Here is a 15,568-nt window from a genome sequence, read left to right as displayed (position 1 = left end):
TCCATTAATGCAGCTCACCCTTTCTTTGGAAAAGTACTCTTCCTTAATGCCTGAGCAGGTGAGAAGGAATATATACATTTCCAGTTTCATTTTCCTCTTTCTCCACTGTGTCATATTTGCTAGCCATTGCATCAGCATTGTTGGTAAGACATGTTAGGAAGAATTTTATTACCTGTGGAAGACTATCTGCAATAATTAAAAATATGTTGCTTTGCTTAACAAGTATCAATGGAAAGTTCCAGAAAAAGTAATCTAAAGATAGAAAGTATATTTAAAGTGTATATCTGTGGATTCTCTTTCTGTTCATAGTTTATAGTTCTGGACTATGAACAGAAAGAACTATGACATTCATAGTTCTGGACTTTACAGCAAAGAGGAAAAATAAGTTCTGAATATTACTAAAGTATTATAAAAGAACTTGATGTAGCTGGACTCACCAAAGTTTTTGTCTTGATCATCAGCTTTTCCAGAGTTATCACTGTAGGCTCAAGTAGGCAAGTTTTATTTCTAGTGGTGACTGCAATTGTTGCATACTCAACTAGGACGTTAGATCCGGGTTTCAGGAAAAAAAGTCCCTGGTACACGTAGGTGCTTTTGGAAACACCTTAAAACAAACAAAAGCCATTGGAGAGGAGGAGTTAAGGCAGATGTTTATTTAGAAGTACTGAAATACAGACTTGCAGGGGATTAAAAAGAAAACATTGCTTTTTTTTTTAAACTTATGTCAGAAGTATCTTAAACTACTCTGAAATATTAGATCTAAATAGACTTTGCATGCAGAACTAATCGGAGAGATAATAGCCTGATGGACATTTGTGTAACAGGAATTTCATAATATGCAATGTAAACAATTACAGCATCATCCTTCCGCTCTTAATCATACCTGGGAAACAATGCCCCTTTGTGCAAATGCTACCTTGCTTTCTGAGATGTGGATGCTTCCACATTATAGTCTTCAGAAAAACTCATACAGCAACAACTCACGCATTGACCCTTCCGGAATGGCAACTCTGTGTAAATTTATAATCATTAACTTCTATATAACTGACTTTAACCACAGATCTCAAAGCATTTCAAGGAAGGGACAAATATTACGAATACTGGGTGGTCACAGGTAAAATAAGAGCATACTAATGGGTGAGCTTTAAAGAATCTTTGGCAAAAACTACAGCGTGTTAGAATAATGGCACAGAGCCTAATGAAGGAAGTTATTAAAGGTTTACACCTATTCACCACAAAAATAGGCCTAGTTTGATGGGCAGTGAATTGGCAAACCCCTTTCTGCCACTGCTCTTTGGCCGTATTTCCTTTATTCCCCTCCGGTGGTTTCCAGGGCAACCGAGACGCCCAGCGCAGACAGCGGCCCGAGAGCGCGCCGGGCCGAGGCTCCGCGGGAGCGCCGCCGCCCCGCGCGCTGCCGGCCCGCCCCGCCGCTCTCGCGAGAGCAGCGGCAGCCGGGCGGGCTCTGCCGCCGGGGCGGCGCGGCCATGGAGTCGGGCCTGGAGGAGCTGATGCCGCGGCTGCTGCCCGTGGGCGACTGTGACCTGGCCGAGGACTTCGATCCCACCGTGCCTCCCAGGACGCCCCAGGAGTATCTAAAGCGCGTCCAGTGAGTGGCGGGGCGGTCGGGCCGGGGCCGGACCCGGGCCCGTCACGTCTCCGCGAGAAACCGGTGCACGAAACCGGTGCTGCCCGGGCCGGGCTTCGTGTCCGGGCTCACCAGGGCGGCCGTGCGGTGCTGCCCTTCGCCGGCATAGTCGGTGTTTTACACACCGGCAGGACGAGCGGGTACCGATCTCTTCCCTCTCGTGACCGGAGACACGACTCGAGGAAACGACATGAAGCCGTGTCAGGGGATGTTTAGGCTGGATATCAGGAAAAGGTTCTTCGCCCAGAGGGTGGCGGAGCACTGAACAGGCTCCCCAGGGCAGTGGTCACAAAACCAGGCATGACGGAGTTCGAGAAACATTTGGACAGCGCCCTCGGGCACAGGGCTGTCGTGTGCACGGAGTTGGACTCAATGATCTTGATTGGTCCCTCCATGATTTTATGAGTATTTCAAAGACATCTGGTATATATCGACCTGTTACATGAAAGAAAAAATGCAGCTTGATTCTATTTTGTAGGATTGAAGCAGCTCGATGTCCTGACGTTGTCGTGGCGCAAATAGATCCCAGAAAATTGAAGAAGAAGCCGACAGTAAACATTTCAGTAAGTTTGAGAGCTTTTACACGTTTTGAGAGGGGAAAAAAAAAAAAACGGGAGAGATTTTAATATAATGATGTTTGTATTACTTTGGGGGAGTCATTGGCATAACTGAGTAGTACTGCTAGATTCTAAAAGCATCTGCAGAATTAAATGTCTGTGTTTGAAGAAACCCCTGCTCAACTGCCGGGTAATAGCAGTATTCTAACTGATTAAATTGATAATCCCCATACTATTTGATACACAGCTGACTATTTTACTGTGTGAGGAAATCAAATGTTGCATTAAATCTTAAAATTATTTAATCGTAAAACCTGCATAAATTTTAGAAGAAAAACATATACATAGCAGTCTTTGGGTTTAAGTCCGTATTTAGCATAAGGGTAGTAAGGGCAGCTAAGCTTTACTAAAGTTAGATTAAATTCTAGCACCACTTCTTTCCTTTTGGAAGGAATATTTTATTGGAATTTTTCCCTACTGTTGAAGCAGATTTTTCTGTAGTTGCATTGCCCTGCCACCTTGGTTTTTAATCTACTTTCAAATAGTTTGCCTTTCTCCAATGACAACGATGTAATCTGAAATTTCACTACTAGATTTCTCAAAGAAAGTTTCTAATCCTGCTATGACTTTGTAACTTCTGTAGCCATTCTCTTCATCTGTCTCATCTGTTTGTAGTGACATTCTTAAACACTTGTAGAAAGATTTTGTTTAATAACCCTTTCATGCTAATCTTTAAAGCGGTTATATGTACTTAACTATCAAACTTAATTTTCTAGATGGTTTTATCGTCTTCTGTCTTCCTCAGCTTACTATCTTGACAGGTAGAATGCCTAAGATTGATAGTATCTGTCCCAGATAAGGAAACAGCATCCTTCTTTTTATGAGCAGGGAGATTAAAGCAGAACAATTGCTGAAAGGAAGACCTTAAGTAATTCTTTGGCAATTTATTTTGAACACTTAGTTTTCCTTCTTATGTACATATGAGAAGAGAAAAACAAAAAAAAAATTGTCTAAACCAAAATCTTAAATCAGCCTTGGATGTGGTAATGAAATTACCTTTCTTAGATGAAGAATTCAAGGATATTGTTGACCTGACAGTAAACATTTACTGATTCTCTTGTTCTTAAAGATTCTTCTTATAAAGCTCTCTTTACATTATAATTATTGCCAGTGTTTTCTCAGATTTCTGGATGTCAGCCTGCCCCTGAAGGATACTCTCCAACGCTCAAGTGGCAGCAGCAGCAAGTGGCCAATTTCTCAGCTGTTCGTCAGGTACAAGACAGTCTGTGAGGGGTCCTGCACAGTCTAGATAGAACATATGTGTGCTTTACAGGGGATAACTTTAGTATAGAAGTGTTGTGATTTTGTTGCAGGATAGATGTTTATAGGCAAGTGTTTTGAGTTGTTGAAAGCTAATTGAGCATATACTGTGTGGCTTTTAAACCTCTGACAAAACTCTTGAGAGTCACATTTAAGAAATTCTCCTTCAACAAAAATATGTCTGTATTTAGATTAAATGATAAGGCATACTTGAGGAAGGACAAAACCCCCTATGATGTTATGCAGTTATATTAAAACATAGTGCTAGCAGGAAATGTTCTGCAGAACTCAACATTAACTAAGAACAAAGTGGATTCTAACCCATCAGGAGTTTCATAAAGTCCATTCATACAGTCCATTTAGGAACCTGTTGACAGAGGTGGCAACCCATTATGAGGAGACATACTGATTTGGTAAAACATATTTGTAAGGTTGTAGAGTTAGCACAGACTTTCATCTTTCCTGAAACATTTGCACCCTGCTTGAAATAACACAACAAGAACAGAAAATTAAGCAGTCTCAAAGGGTAAAGGTTCTAAGTTCAGCTAAGCTTTGCTAAAGTTTTAAACTGAAGGAGGGTTGATTTCAACTGGATATAAGGAAGAATTTTTTTTTACAGTGAGGGTGGTGAAACACTGGCACAGGTTGCCCAGAGAGGGGTGGATGCCCCATCCCTCAAAAAACTAAAGGTCAGGTTGGATGGGGTTCTGAGCTTGATCTAGTTGAAGATGGCCCTACCTGTGGAGGAGGGGTTGGACTAGGTGGCCTGTGCAAGTCCCTTCCAAGCCAAATCTATGATTCTGCTATTCTCTATGCACAGTTCAAACAGGGTGAATTGAAAATATAATAAAAATATAGGTAGAGGTCATTTGTGACTCCAGTGCTGCAGACAGCATGTTTACAATGCATTGATACTGCATTGTAGGAGTACCTCAAGTACTGAGGTGTGACCAGCTAGGAGCTGCTCTAGCACTGAACTCTGCATGAGCTCATGTACCGTGTTTTTTTCAGGGAGGAAAATTTAGGATTCCAACATCTCCCCCTCTTGTCCTCACACAAGTGATGGGGGAGATCTGTACTACTGCATTTACATTGTAAACAGTAATTGAGCTACCCCTGTTTCTGTGAGGGATCACAGCGCATCCTATATTAGGCATAGTCTAAGATTTTAGCAGAACTAAGGAGACTGACATCTAAAGGCTTATTCACTGAATAGGTATTTCTTTTATGCTCAAATCAATTGTCTTCTCATCTGTGCCAGAATTAACATTGTGAAATATGAGACTATCCTAAAAAGTATTTAAAACCAAAAAAGAGCATCAGAATTCACTTGTTCAACCACTGCATCAGCTGCTGTTACTTAGAGCATTTTTAGTGGTCTTTTATACAGCTACAGGAACAACTGGAGTGGAAGATAAATTCCTTCTGCTACAGAACATTTACAGCTCTCTACAAGTAACTGTTAAGCAGGCCAATTTGTCTTACACAGAATTCCTGCCAGGTAGAAATGTGATAAGAAACCACACTTGCCTTCTTTTATACAATTCTGTAGACCTCTGATAGAGATACAGACCACTGTTGGAAACAGGATATTGGCTTTATGTATGCTTTTGGATTAACTCAAACTGGGCTTTTTCTTAAGATTGTTCTAACAAGAAAAGTCTAGAAGACTGTTAAAGCTTACTGCATCAGCTTAACCTTATGTAATAGACTTCAAAATGCCTTCACCTTTAACATTACTTCCAAAATCCCAGCGTGAAATTCTTAATTACATTTCTGCTAAGAGGCATGGGAAATATTTAGCCAGTTGTGCTGGCTATATATCTACTGATTTATAGAAAGTCATAAGATATACTTTTCATACATTTTAAGAATAATGAAAAGCCCTTGTGGCTAGGATAAAATAACTGCAGCATTAAACTGGGATTTGACTTTTTTTAATTACTCAGAGCCTGAACAAGCACAGGAATCACTGGCGGTCACAACATTTGGACAGCAATGTTACTATGGTGAGTAGAATTCATAACAGTGCTCTGTGGTTTGTTTTCCCAGTTATTGAATTCACAGTTAATCTTGCTTTATAGTTGCGTGTAATAATTTAAGCCTTTCCTCCAGTGTCTTCAAGATAACAGTATTACACAGTTTACATTTACTTTTATTTACTTCAGCCAAAATCAGAGGATGAAGAAGGCTGGAAGAAATTCTGCCTCGGGGAAAGAGTATACTCAGAAATAGATGCACTATCTGATAATGAAAATTTAGGAATTGATTACTTGAAGGTGAGTATAGGACTTCTAGTTAATTTTCAGCAGCTATTTTCTAGACTACCTGCCAGAAACAATTTTAATGTTTATTACAACTTTGTGCCAAATAGCAAGTAGGCTCTGGTAAGCCTAGAAAGTCCCAGTGTACATTCTTTTTATGCAGAAACTAAGTGAAGCAGGAGTTAAGTTTATGTCTTCAGTCAAAATTGGAAGAGTTCTTTCATCTCGTATCAGCTAAAGTCATTACTTCGCTCTCACTGAACAGAATAGAAGCTTTCTTCATAGTCTGCTTTAGTGTTTTGTTGCATAGTGATATGTGGTTACACTCCTCTTATGTGATACCCTACAAACATGTTCTTTACTACATCATTTTGAAAAATCAAAACTTTAACAAGTAACAGTAGAAGCAAGGTGCTCTGATACTTCACTGGACCTTCAACTTTCTTGAAGATACTTTTTTAATAAATTTCAAAGCTCAGAACAGACTTTCAAATCACTACAAGTGTCTGAACATCAAATTAAAATCTTAGTACGTTCTAAATTAGAACAAAGATGTTTGTGATAATGTTTGCATTTTCCAACTTGCTTTTTTTCAGGTGGGCTTTCCCCCTTTGCTAAGTATTGTAAGCAGGATGAATCAGGTAAGCCTACCTCTTAGAATCATATAATGACATTGCCTAAATCATTATTTCTCATGTTCTGTTACAGAAGGCTTACCTATTTTTCTTTGCCTAGAGTAGGCAGTTATTACAAATTCTGTTAATTGTACACTCAGAAGGAAAATATGTATTTGTTGTCTCACATTCACCTACAAATAACTTTAGGAGCAAAGATTTTTCATGACTAGTTCTGAAAGTATTTTGTTGTTGTAGTTTCTCTATAGCACATTTAATGTTTGAATTTTTGCTGAATACCCCAATAGATGCTTTACAATGTTTTTAAATTTCTCATTTAGTGTTTTAAGTGCACTCCTTCCATTTGATTGTGAAATTCTATGTACATTGCAAGGCTAGAAGAACCACACTTATCTTTCCTTTACTAAATTTCCCACTCGCCAGCATTATACACAACCAACCAACCAGTCAGTGTGATGCTTCTTTTCTAATCTGTAGCTACTTATCTATAACTTTTCATTAACACAAACAGTTAATTCATTTCATACAAAGTTCTTTCCAAAAGTGGTACTTTAACACTTACTTTACCCTTACATGTAACTTCAAACTGGAATAAATACTGTGGAGTAAAAATACTTTTTATATAATAAAATCCTTCAGGTAGAAGAGCAGCAAAACAAAACATTGCAGATACTATATTGTCTCTTTCTGTTCCTCTTTTGAAGGCAACAGTAACCAGTGTCTTAGAATACCTGATAAGCTGGTTTGGAGAGAAAAAATTTACTCCAGAGCTGGTAATTTTTAATTTATTCTAACTACTTGCACATGAATGCATTAAACAACGAATAAATTGTTTGCAATTTTCTATTAAATTATTTTAATTTTCCAAAGAGTTCTCTAGATGGTTGTATCATCTTTCTTGATTAGATTTCTTGATTCGATTACTAAAATAAGCATTCACATTTGTTTTTGGAAGGCTAAAATTATAAAACTTAACAGATACAGACATAAAAAGTACTACCCAAACTCCCCCCCCCTCCTTTGTATCACTTGCCCTACTAATTTAAGCCAACGAGGTTTAATGAATACTAAGGTTTAGGAGAGGAGAGAGGTCACAGCAGCTTTGGTTCTGTCACAGTGCTGCACACTATTTGCCTCCAGTTTAGTTTGGAGGCACATTACAGTGTGCTGGCAATACACATTTAATCTTTCCACATGAAGCACAGACGAGAAAGCTTAGCTGCATTCACGTGGTGAAAAATCAAACCTACTAAGAACTCCTGATTAACAGGCCACATTGGCATAGAGTTTGGCCACAGCTAGATTGACCAGCTGTGTAACGGCTCCATATCTACAGAAGACCTTGGTGGATGCCTCTCATCTCCTTCAGTACTACAAAGCAAAAGAGTAACGAAAAATTACATGATGCTTATCATCGTTTCACTCTTTTTTCTCAGTCACTTAAAGACCTTTAATATTCTGTCCTTTCCTATAGAAGACTGTTTTCTTTTTAACCAGTATATATGTTGCAGAGAATGTGCACGACGACTTTGAGGTTAGGTCCCAGAATGAAGGCCACTAGACACTGTGATTAAATTATGAAGTTGGACTGGTACCAGAAATTAGGTTTCTAAGAATGCAGTAGAATTCAGAGATGTAAAACTCAAAGGACGTATTTTCACAGTGGTGCAAATCTTAAAGCAGATCGAACCACTAATTCCATAAAGATCTGAGTTCATACATTCAGTCTTCAGGAATGTTTTTTCACAGATTGTGAAGTTAAACATTAATAGCCAAGTAATAATGTTTAGATATTACTAAAATAATCCTTCCTTCAGAGTATAATAGCATCATCTGTAATAATTTATATCTTGGCCAGCATTCAAAAAAATGCCAGGAAACCCAGGAGTAGTGCTCACAAGAATCTTATCTAGAGACTCAGAATGCTCTACCATGTTGTGTCTAATGTGGTTTTGAAAATTCAATTACTGCATATAGCACTTGAATGCAGTTTTGTTTTGAGACCTGCACTTCAGTTCTGCTCTATAGAACATGAATTGCTTGAATCTTCAAGGAAATGCTCAGAATTAAAACTTTGTTATTTGAATCCTCACAGGGTAGATGGCTTTATGCACTGTTAGCATGCCTTGAAAAACCTTTGCTACCTGAAGCTCACTCTCTTATTCGACAGCTGGCAAGACGATGTTCAGAAGTCAGGGCACTGGAGGTAAGATTTAATATAACTCTGCAGAGGACTTGGTGAATTTAGCAGGTAAGGAGGATCATTTTTCAGAAGTCTTAATTAAATTTTTTACATCTTAAGTTTGCTTGAGAATGAAGGGAAGACTACCAATACACGTAACATGACTTGTAACAGCTTCTTTATTTGACACAGGTAACAAAAGAATTGCTGTAATATTTCTCTCTTTTCCAGGAGAGCAAGAATGAAGAACAAATATCAGCTCTGAACTTGATAATCTGCTTAGTTAGTAGGTACTGCAACTTATACACCTCAGCCAGTAATGTATGTCCAGCATAAATGTGTGATTATTTTTACTAACCTAAATCCTTTTAAAAGTTAAAGTCAATAAAAGTACCCTGGGCCAATGTAGCAAATATACTTAGCTGAAAGGATCTAAGATATACCTAAGAGAAAAGTAAGCTTATTCCTGTCTTCAGATGAGCCCCCTGAACCATGAAGCCATAATTATGACAGAAACACTAAAAGATGAGCTAGAAAGCAATGGGTTGGACAACTTGAAGTAAGAAATATGTTGCATTGGATGTTTCTTACCATGCTCTACTTCATTCCTAGGTACTTTGATCAACGTGACCTGGCTGATGAGCCTTCCTAGGCTGTTTTGAGAACATGCAGTATTTTTCATTGCCACAGTACAAACAGCATTATCAGAGTTAATAGCAAGACACTGCACTGTTGAGACCTGAAGTATTACACAATCCCTTCAGACCACCCTCACACTAAAGCATTTGGGACAGCTGTGAATAACATCAGCTGAGTTTTAGCTGAGATTGTCAGTGTCTCCAAAACTCAAATACCATCATCACCATCATTGTAAAGTGTAACTGAAGTGTCCAGCATCATCTCTCAAGCTCCTGTCTTTGTAAACTACATTCTTGGTTAGAAATTTCTACAATCTGAGTAATCTATGGACACTGCTATTAGGGGAAGTCTGAGGTTACATTACAAATCATTATTCTTTTTCTAACAGACTTATTGAGGACTTTTTTAATAAAACTAAAGGATTTTAAAGACTGTTCTTAAACAGTGTGGGTTTTCTTAGTCCATATTTAATGGCAGCCTTACTATAGAAATCTAGAGTTAGGGCAGAATGAGTTTTTTCAAGTTTTGGTGCCTAAGCTTTAGCACTGCTTAGCAGTTCAACTATAGCCAGCATGTTACTGAAACAATTGTTTCAGTAAAACGTAAACAATTACTACTTTTTGAGTAGTACATTACAGAAGTAAACTGTAGCTAGCAATTAAAAACAACTACATTAATATTGAGTTTATGCACAACAAGGTGGAATAAATTTCCTTCTTTGGCCAGTATAGATGACCTTAGGCTTAAATCATTCTGACACAATGAACAATTGGTAGTTTTAGGGACAGGAGAAACTGTTGAACTATGTAAAAACAAGTTTTCTTCTACTGCCCCAAGCTACAATCCTACAAAAGTCTCCGCCTAATATTTTTAATGATGTGTGAGCTGTTAGCTCACATGTTAGCGGGCTGCATCGAAGAAATACAAAAGCAATCGCTGCCTCCCAGTTCAGTGAAGGGAGAAAGATAGCAGTTGGGCATTCTAGTCAGGCAACACAACATGCATTTGTTTTTTATTCAAATTTAGTCTTGGTCAGGATTTTGATTTTTCTGTTCTCAAACTCCGTCTCTGGTCTTCCATGCTCTTTTGGTAATTGAAATGTTTTGCAGAATACATAGAGTACACGGGTTTTAACATGTATCAATTATTACTTTAGTATAGAATAAATTTCATACCAAGACACAAGCATAGTGTTAAGTTATTTCCATGAGCATTTATTATATATTTTGGAATTGTGCTGCACACTGCTATAATTTACATGTTATATACAAGACTGAGCCAAGATACTGAGTCCACATACAAAGGCTTTTTAAAGTAGATATCCAGATTTGAATGTGCTCTACATCTTCTGTATCATCACCTGAAATTTACCTGCAGGAAAAGCAGATCACATTATTACCATTAGAATTATTTCTCCAAGTAATTATTTTCTTGTAAAATTTTTTTCAAAGAACTAGTAAGAAACATTTCAATCTTACAGTTTAATTGTAAGCAGTTAAGCCACTATTTAAATTTAGCATTTAAATTCTAATTCCATGCTGAACAGCTTTTCTTTTTTCCTGCAAGGTGACCATGTCCCACATCACAGAAGTTTTGTGCTAAGTCTGTGGAAACTTTTAATGGAGCAGCTTATGTAGTTACAATGGTCTTCACTTATTAACATCCTTAATGACTCCTATAGAGAAAGAGCTTCACTTGTGCAAATAACCTTCTGGACACACATCCTTAAATGTTTGATGCTTCTAAATGTAAATACAACTTTTTAGTTTTGCTTTCCACTCAACATCATGGAGGCTTATCCTCTGTCAGTATTTTCTAAACACTAAACGATATAGTAGCAAGCCATAGCCAGAAGTTCACATGGGCTCCTATGGCCCAGCAGCTTCAAACAAATCCCACCTTGAAAAATGCTTATAACAGCAACACAGTCAGTCAGGAAAGTTACCAAGTGAGCTAATAATTGAATACTCCAAGTACTACTTACATGCAGGCATTGAAGAAACTTCAGCTGTTACAATACTCTTTATTCCCAGATTTGATAGGCCTCCTCTGATTAGTCCACAGGTGAATGCTAAATACTAAATAAAAAGTTGTACTTCAAATGAGTGTCAACAGTGAAGCTTGTTGATAAAGATTGAAAATAAGTACTCAAGAACACAACTTAATACTTGGACAACAGAAAACCATGGAGGTTTTGAGAGACTTTGTCAAGTCTCTAATAGATGAAAGCTCCGGTATTTGGTAGAGTGGAGCTTACTACACAGATTGTTCTCATTAGAGGCAGTATTTTGAGTCACCTTCTCTTTCCATTAAACCTGTAGGAACTTAATATCCTTAAAACCATTATTCCCAAGACTTGGCTAAAATTAGCAACTGGTAAGAAGAAACAGTCCAAGACAGCATTCTTATGCAGGCCATACCTTAGAATACAAGCACGTGCAGATACTTAAAATATGTGTTGCAGAATAGAATAAATATTTCACCAAACACCAAAAAAAAAAAAAAAAAAAAAAATCCCAAAGACAGCAGCCAGTTGGGAGGACTAACATCAAGAATGAAGAAAACATAAAATAGAACTTAATGTCCCATTTTTTAATCCAGCTGAACCAAAGTGCTCTATGATAGGTTCTCCAGAGCTATTACCATAATTCAGCATCTGCACTCAAAACAATTTTTAACTGGCGGAAGACCTTTCTGAACGTTCACATCATCTCAGAAGCTTGTTTTGTGTAACAAATAGCATCTTCCAAATGTGTTTTGGGAATTTTAAAGAAAGTTTCTGAAAACACATGCTTCCAGAAGAGAAAGAATCTGTGTGACAGTGGCAGGTAGTGGCAGACAAGCATCTGCACCATGAAGTAACTCAAGTGTAACAGCAGCAAGTTTCCCAACAACCATGACCATTTTTTGAACTATAAATCAAATCCACTGTTCTAAAACAGTGCACATAGGTTCTAAAAGCATATCTTTACGTGCCCTTTAGAAAAGTTTGTATCTACTTAATTACAAAATTTAAAGTTATTAATAGATAAAGGTAATTAAAATGAAACTGGTAGACCCTCCCCCACATAAAATCGAAGGGTACCTTTGGTGCATGTTCTAAATACTGCTTTCCTGCAGACATTTGTGTCAAGAGACGGAATTTATTGTCTTGAAGGACATAAATACCCTGTTTAAAAAGAAAAAATTGAGAAGTTTAATTAAATGTGCAGTAATATAAAACCCACATTTTCTGTAAACGGATTTGATTTGTAAATAAAATATATCAGGTTGAAAAATAAAATTTTAGATTAAGGCACATGTGACTTAAGTTTAAATTGTATTATTTACTTATAAGGAATATCATAAGAAAATATGCTTAATTGTGAGTATACAAAAAATAAAAAAAAACCTAGATAATAACACTATCAGTTAACCCTAAAAATGTTTATGTACATTTCTTGGAAGAGTCCTTCCAGTGATCAGAAGAAATAGTTCCATACTACGAAGTCTTTGGTAATATAGCAAATGTGTACTGATTTTTACGTTCAAATCTCCATCTTCATTGGGTTTTGCACATCACTATTCTTATTCTCAAATTCAGTGGGAATGCTTTTTCTTAATAGCAGTACAGGCAACAACATCCAGCAGACAATCAAAGTAAAGGTCTGGTGTTTTCGACAATACAATTTTGTGCAACAATATGCATCTTAATAAATTAAGTATAAACACAGTATAGCTTTATCTACACCAGCCACGTTAATTTCCTTGCTACTGTGCTACTTCAGAATTTCACAAGCCTTGAACTTAAATTAAGGCTGCATATACAATTAAGACCTTAAGCTCAATACTACAACTTTGTTGAATTAAACCCCCAGATTTCTAAAGTAGTAATTATCTCTTATTACTTAATTAAGTCACTGTAAAATAAAACCTATTTATTTGGCACAATCCTTGTACAAATTCTTTTCTTCCCAATTTGACACAACAGGGAAATGGCCATAAGAAAACCAAGTGATTCAATTAGGAAAAAGATTTTTTACTCTAGTAAAATGGCTCCTTGAGTTATTTTGATCTGGCTTTAAGAACTCTGGCTGTTGATATAGGAAAGCACATGGATACAGTGCAATGTCACCAACATGCAAATCTGAGAAGTTTCTCCACTGCTGCTTATACAAGTATTTTCAATAGATTACAACTGTCTCAACTGCTGAAAACTCTTAACATTCTTCAAAGTAGCTGTAGCTATTCTATTTAAATAAATGTTAAGAGAGTAACATCACTTTTTCACTATTTTTTTTACTAACATTTATTAAGAGACAGATTAAAAAGTTCTTGTTTAAATGTTTATCAACTGTAATCATTACAGTCCTTTCTGTCACACTGCAACAGTGCATATGAAATTCAAAGCATTTAATCTTTTCAAACAGGGAGGCAATAAATCATAGGCAATTATTAAATTGTATTCTAAAGATACATGATAATATGAATATTGAAAAACACGCTTTTTAAACAAAACAAATACGGAACATTTTGGGTTTCTCATCTGGTAATTAATTCTAGACCAAGAAAAACCAAAAATGCACTAGCAACTCAAAACTCTCACCAACTTTCTAAATTAAATCTTAATCTTCAGCATCAGTACCTGGTGATTAGTCCTTAGGTTATCTATTTGTTTCTTGAATACCGTTGTCCAAAAATCTTTGCAAATGAACTTCATAATATCTAATTCATCCTTGAACCTGGCAGTGTCTTTTGTAAACCTAAATGAGAAATATATCAATAATGGTGGCACACATAACCTGACCAATTAAACATAGAAAAAAATTGTAATGGTACTATACAACATAATTTCTGAGGTTATTATAGAAATTTGTTTTCCAACCATCGTACAGTACCATTCTAGCCTCACTGTCCATTCATCAAGTATTTTAAGAGCAACAAAATGTTATCTTAATATCTGCAATACGATAGCAGAATAAATTGTTTTAATTCCATGATTATCAAACATAGTTGACATACAGAAAGGTGGAAAGTGCTCCATCAGTTTTATCTTCAACAAGGTATCTAAACAAAAGATAAACAAAATGCCCACACCTATACTACTTCGTGGAAGTTCTTCAATTAGGCAAAAGAGCTCTAACATAGGAACAAGCATATAAAACTTGTTCCCATTTTTCAGAAGGGACTTCTTTCTCTTGCTTATTTCAGATTTCTCTCCCTTTATCCTCTTGAGGGTCTTTATCTGACACTAAATGACCACTTTATTCAACAAAAGCATGACTTCAGAAACTCAAGTCTCCACATGACCTCGGAACGAGGGCGCTGGAGTTGGATCGCCGGTCCCCAAAGGGCCCGAGCTGCTCAGTCGCGGAGTCGCAAGGGCTGAGAGCACTTTACAAAAACGAAATCGAGTAAGAGCCAATCATAAAATTATGCTTAAGAAGTAAATCAGAAAAACAATGAAGCAGGAACTAGAAGTACCACAAGCAGGAAACATGCAAACAAAGTAGAATTAAAGATAATTGTAAGTATTAAAAGTAACCATGTACCCTGTCTCGGTTTTCATGACGGGAAGCACTAGGAAAACAACAAACTCCAAAACTGTCCCGTGATACACAAACACAAGTCCCCACAAGAATGAGATACGAAAAGAGGAGATGCCAGAACAACTGATGGTAAGAGGAACGCATTCTCCGCCCAGCCAAACCACCACACTTTGCCCGGGCGAGGTGAAAGCCCCGAGAAGGAGCAGCGGCTGCCAGGCCCCGGCTGGGACTCACCTCTCGATGAGCCCCTGTCCCACGCGGAAGCCCATGCTTTCCAGCTTGGTGGTGCAGCGCCCGTTCTCCTGCAAGACACAAGGCGCCGCGGCCGGAGCGTCAGCCCCGGCCACTGCCGGACGGCCCCGGGGCGGCCCCGGCCCCACTCACCCCTTCGCCCTGCTCGGCGGCGCGGTACATCCCCGCCACCATCTCGCTGTGCAGCAGCAGGAACAGCGCCTCGTCCGCCATCGCCGGGGCCGCTGCCCCTTCCGGGCGGGCCCGGCCACCCGCGGGAGCTCCCGGCCGAGGCGGACGGGCCCAGTAGTGTGGGCCGGGCCGGTTTTCCCCGCAGGAGAAGCTCTGGGAAAAGGGCTCTCGCGTTAAGGCTCTGCAGAGTCTGCGGACTCGGGCGCTGCCGGCAGCGCAGGGTCCTGAGCGAGGGCCGGAGCCGGGGATCAAACGCGCCCCTCCTGCGGAGCTGCCCCGCCCACGCTACTGCTGGAGCCAGGCGGGGCGCGCCTGTGTCACTGCCTTCAAGACAGCGACCGCGGGGAGCCCCAGAGCGACGTCGGCTGCAGC

At 38.6% G+C, this 15,568-nt stretch overlaps 2 protein-coding genes across 2 annotated transcripts; one reads left to right on the top strand and one right to left on the bottom strand.

Moving 5' to 3' along the window:
• The first annotated feature begins 1,443 nt into the window (after positions 1-1,443).
• Positions 1,444-9,674, top strand: GEMIN2 (gem nuclear organelle associated protein 2). The gene is made up of 10 exons (XM_053979553.1): positions 1,444-1,609; positions 2,127-2,211; positions 3,388-3,477; positions 5,475-5,534; positions 5,694-5,804; positions 6,386-6,430; positions 7,129-7,197; positions 8,520-8,630; positions 8,838-8,896; positions 9,219-9,674. The coding sequence occupies exons 1-10, from the start codon at positions 1,488-1,490 to the stop codon at positions 9,256-9,258; spliced, it is 792 nt and encodes a 263-aa protein (XP_053835528.1). The 5' UTR covers positions 1,444-1,487; the 3' UTR covers positions 9,259-9,674.
• A 764-nt stretch (positions 9,675-10,438) lies between these two features.
• Positions 10,439-15,527, bottom strand: TRAPPC6B (trafficking protein particle complex subunit 6B). The gene is made up of 6 exons (XM_053979554.1): positions 15,158-15,527; positions 15,008-15,075; positions 13,870-13,987; positions 12,331-12,414; positions 11,230-11,323; positions 10,439-10,616 (listed from the first exon to the last, which is right to left on the bottom strand). The coding sequence occupies exons 1-6, from the start codon at positions 15,236-15,238 to the stop codon at positions 10,585-10,587; spliced, it is 477 nt and encodes a 158-aa protein (XP_053835529.1). The 5' UTR covers positions 15,239-15,527; the 3' UTR covers positions 10,439-10,584.
• Between the last annotated feature and the right edge of the window lie 41 nt (positions 15,528-15,568).

This window comes from Vidua macroura, chromosome 6 (assembly GCF_024509145.1).
Source record: "Vidua macroura isolate BioBank_ID:100142 chromosome 6, ASM2450914v1, whole genome shotgun sequence".
Lineage (NCBI taxonomy): Eukaryota > Metazoa > Chordata > Aves > Passeriformes > Viduidae > Vidua > Vidua macroura.
Note: the sequence above shows the minus strand (reverse complement) of the source record. Positions and strands in the feature narration are given on the sequence as shown.

Bases quoted from the DNA above. Each gene is read 5' to 3' on its own strand.
- GEMIN2 (XM_053979553.1), top strand. From the start codon at position 1,488: ATGGAGTCGGGCCTGGAGGAGCTGATGCCGCGGCTGCTGCCCGTGGGC. The intron at 5,805-6,385 runs GTGAGTATAGGA...GCTTTTTTTCAG, and splicing joins TAGGAATTGATTACTTGAAG to GTGGGCTTTCCCCCTTTGCT. The intron at 8,897-9,218 runs GTACTGCAACTT...CTTCATTCCTAG, and splicing joins ATAATCTGCTTAGTTAGTAG to GTACTTTGATCAACGTGACC.
- TRAPPC6B (XM_053979554.1), bottom strand. From the start codon at position 15,238: ATGGCGGACGAGGCGCTGTTCCTGCTGCTGCACAGCGAGATGGTGGCG. The intron at 13,988-15,007 runs GTGAGTCCCAGC...TTTCTCATTTAG, and splicing joins GGACAGGGGCTCATCGAGAG to GTTTACAAAAGACACTGCCA. The intron at 11,324-12,330 runs GTACCCTTCGAT...CTTTTTATTTAG, and splicing joins ATTTAGAACATGCACCAAAG to TATTTAGCATTCACCTGTGG.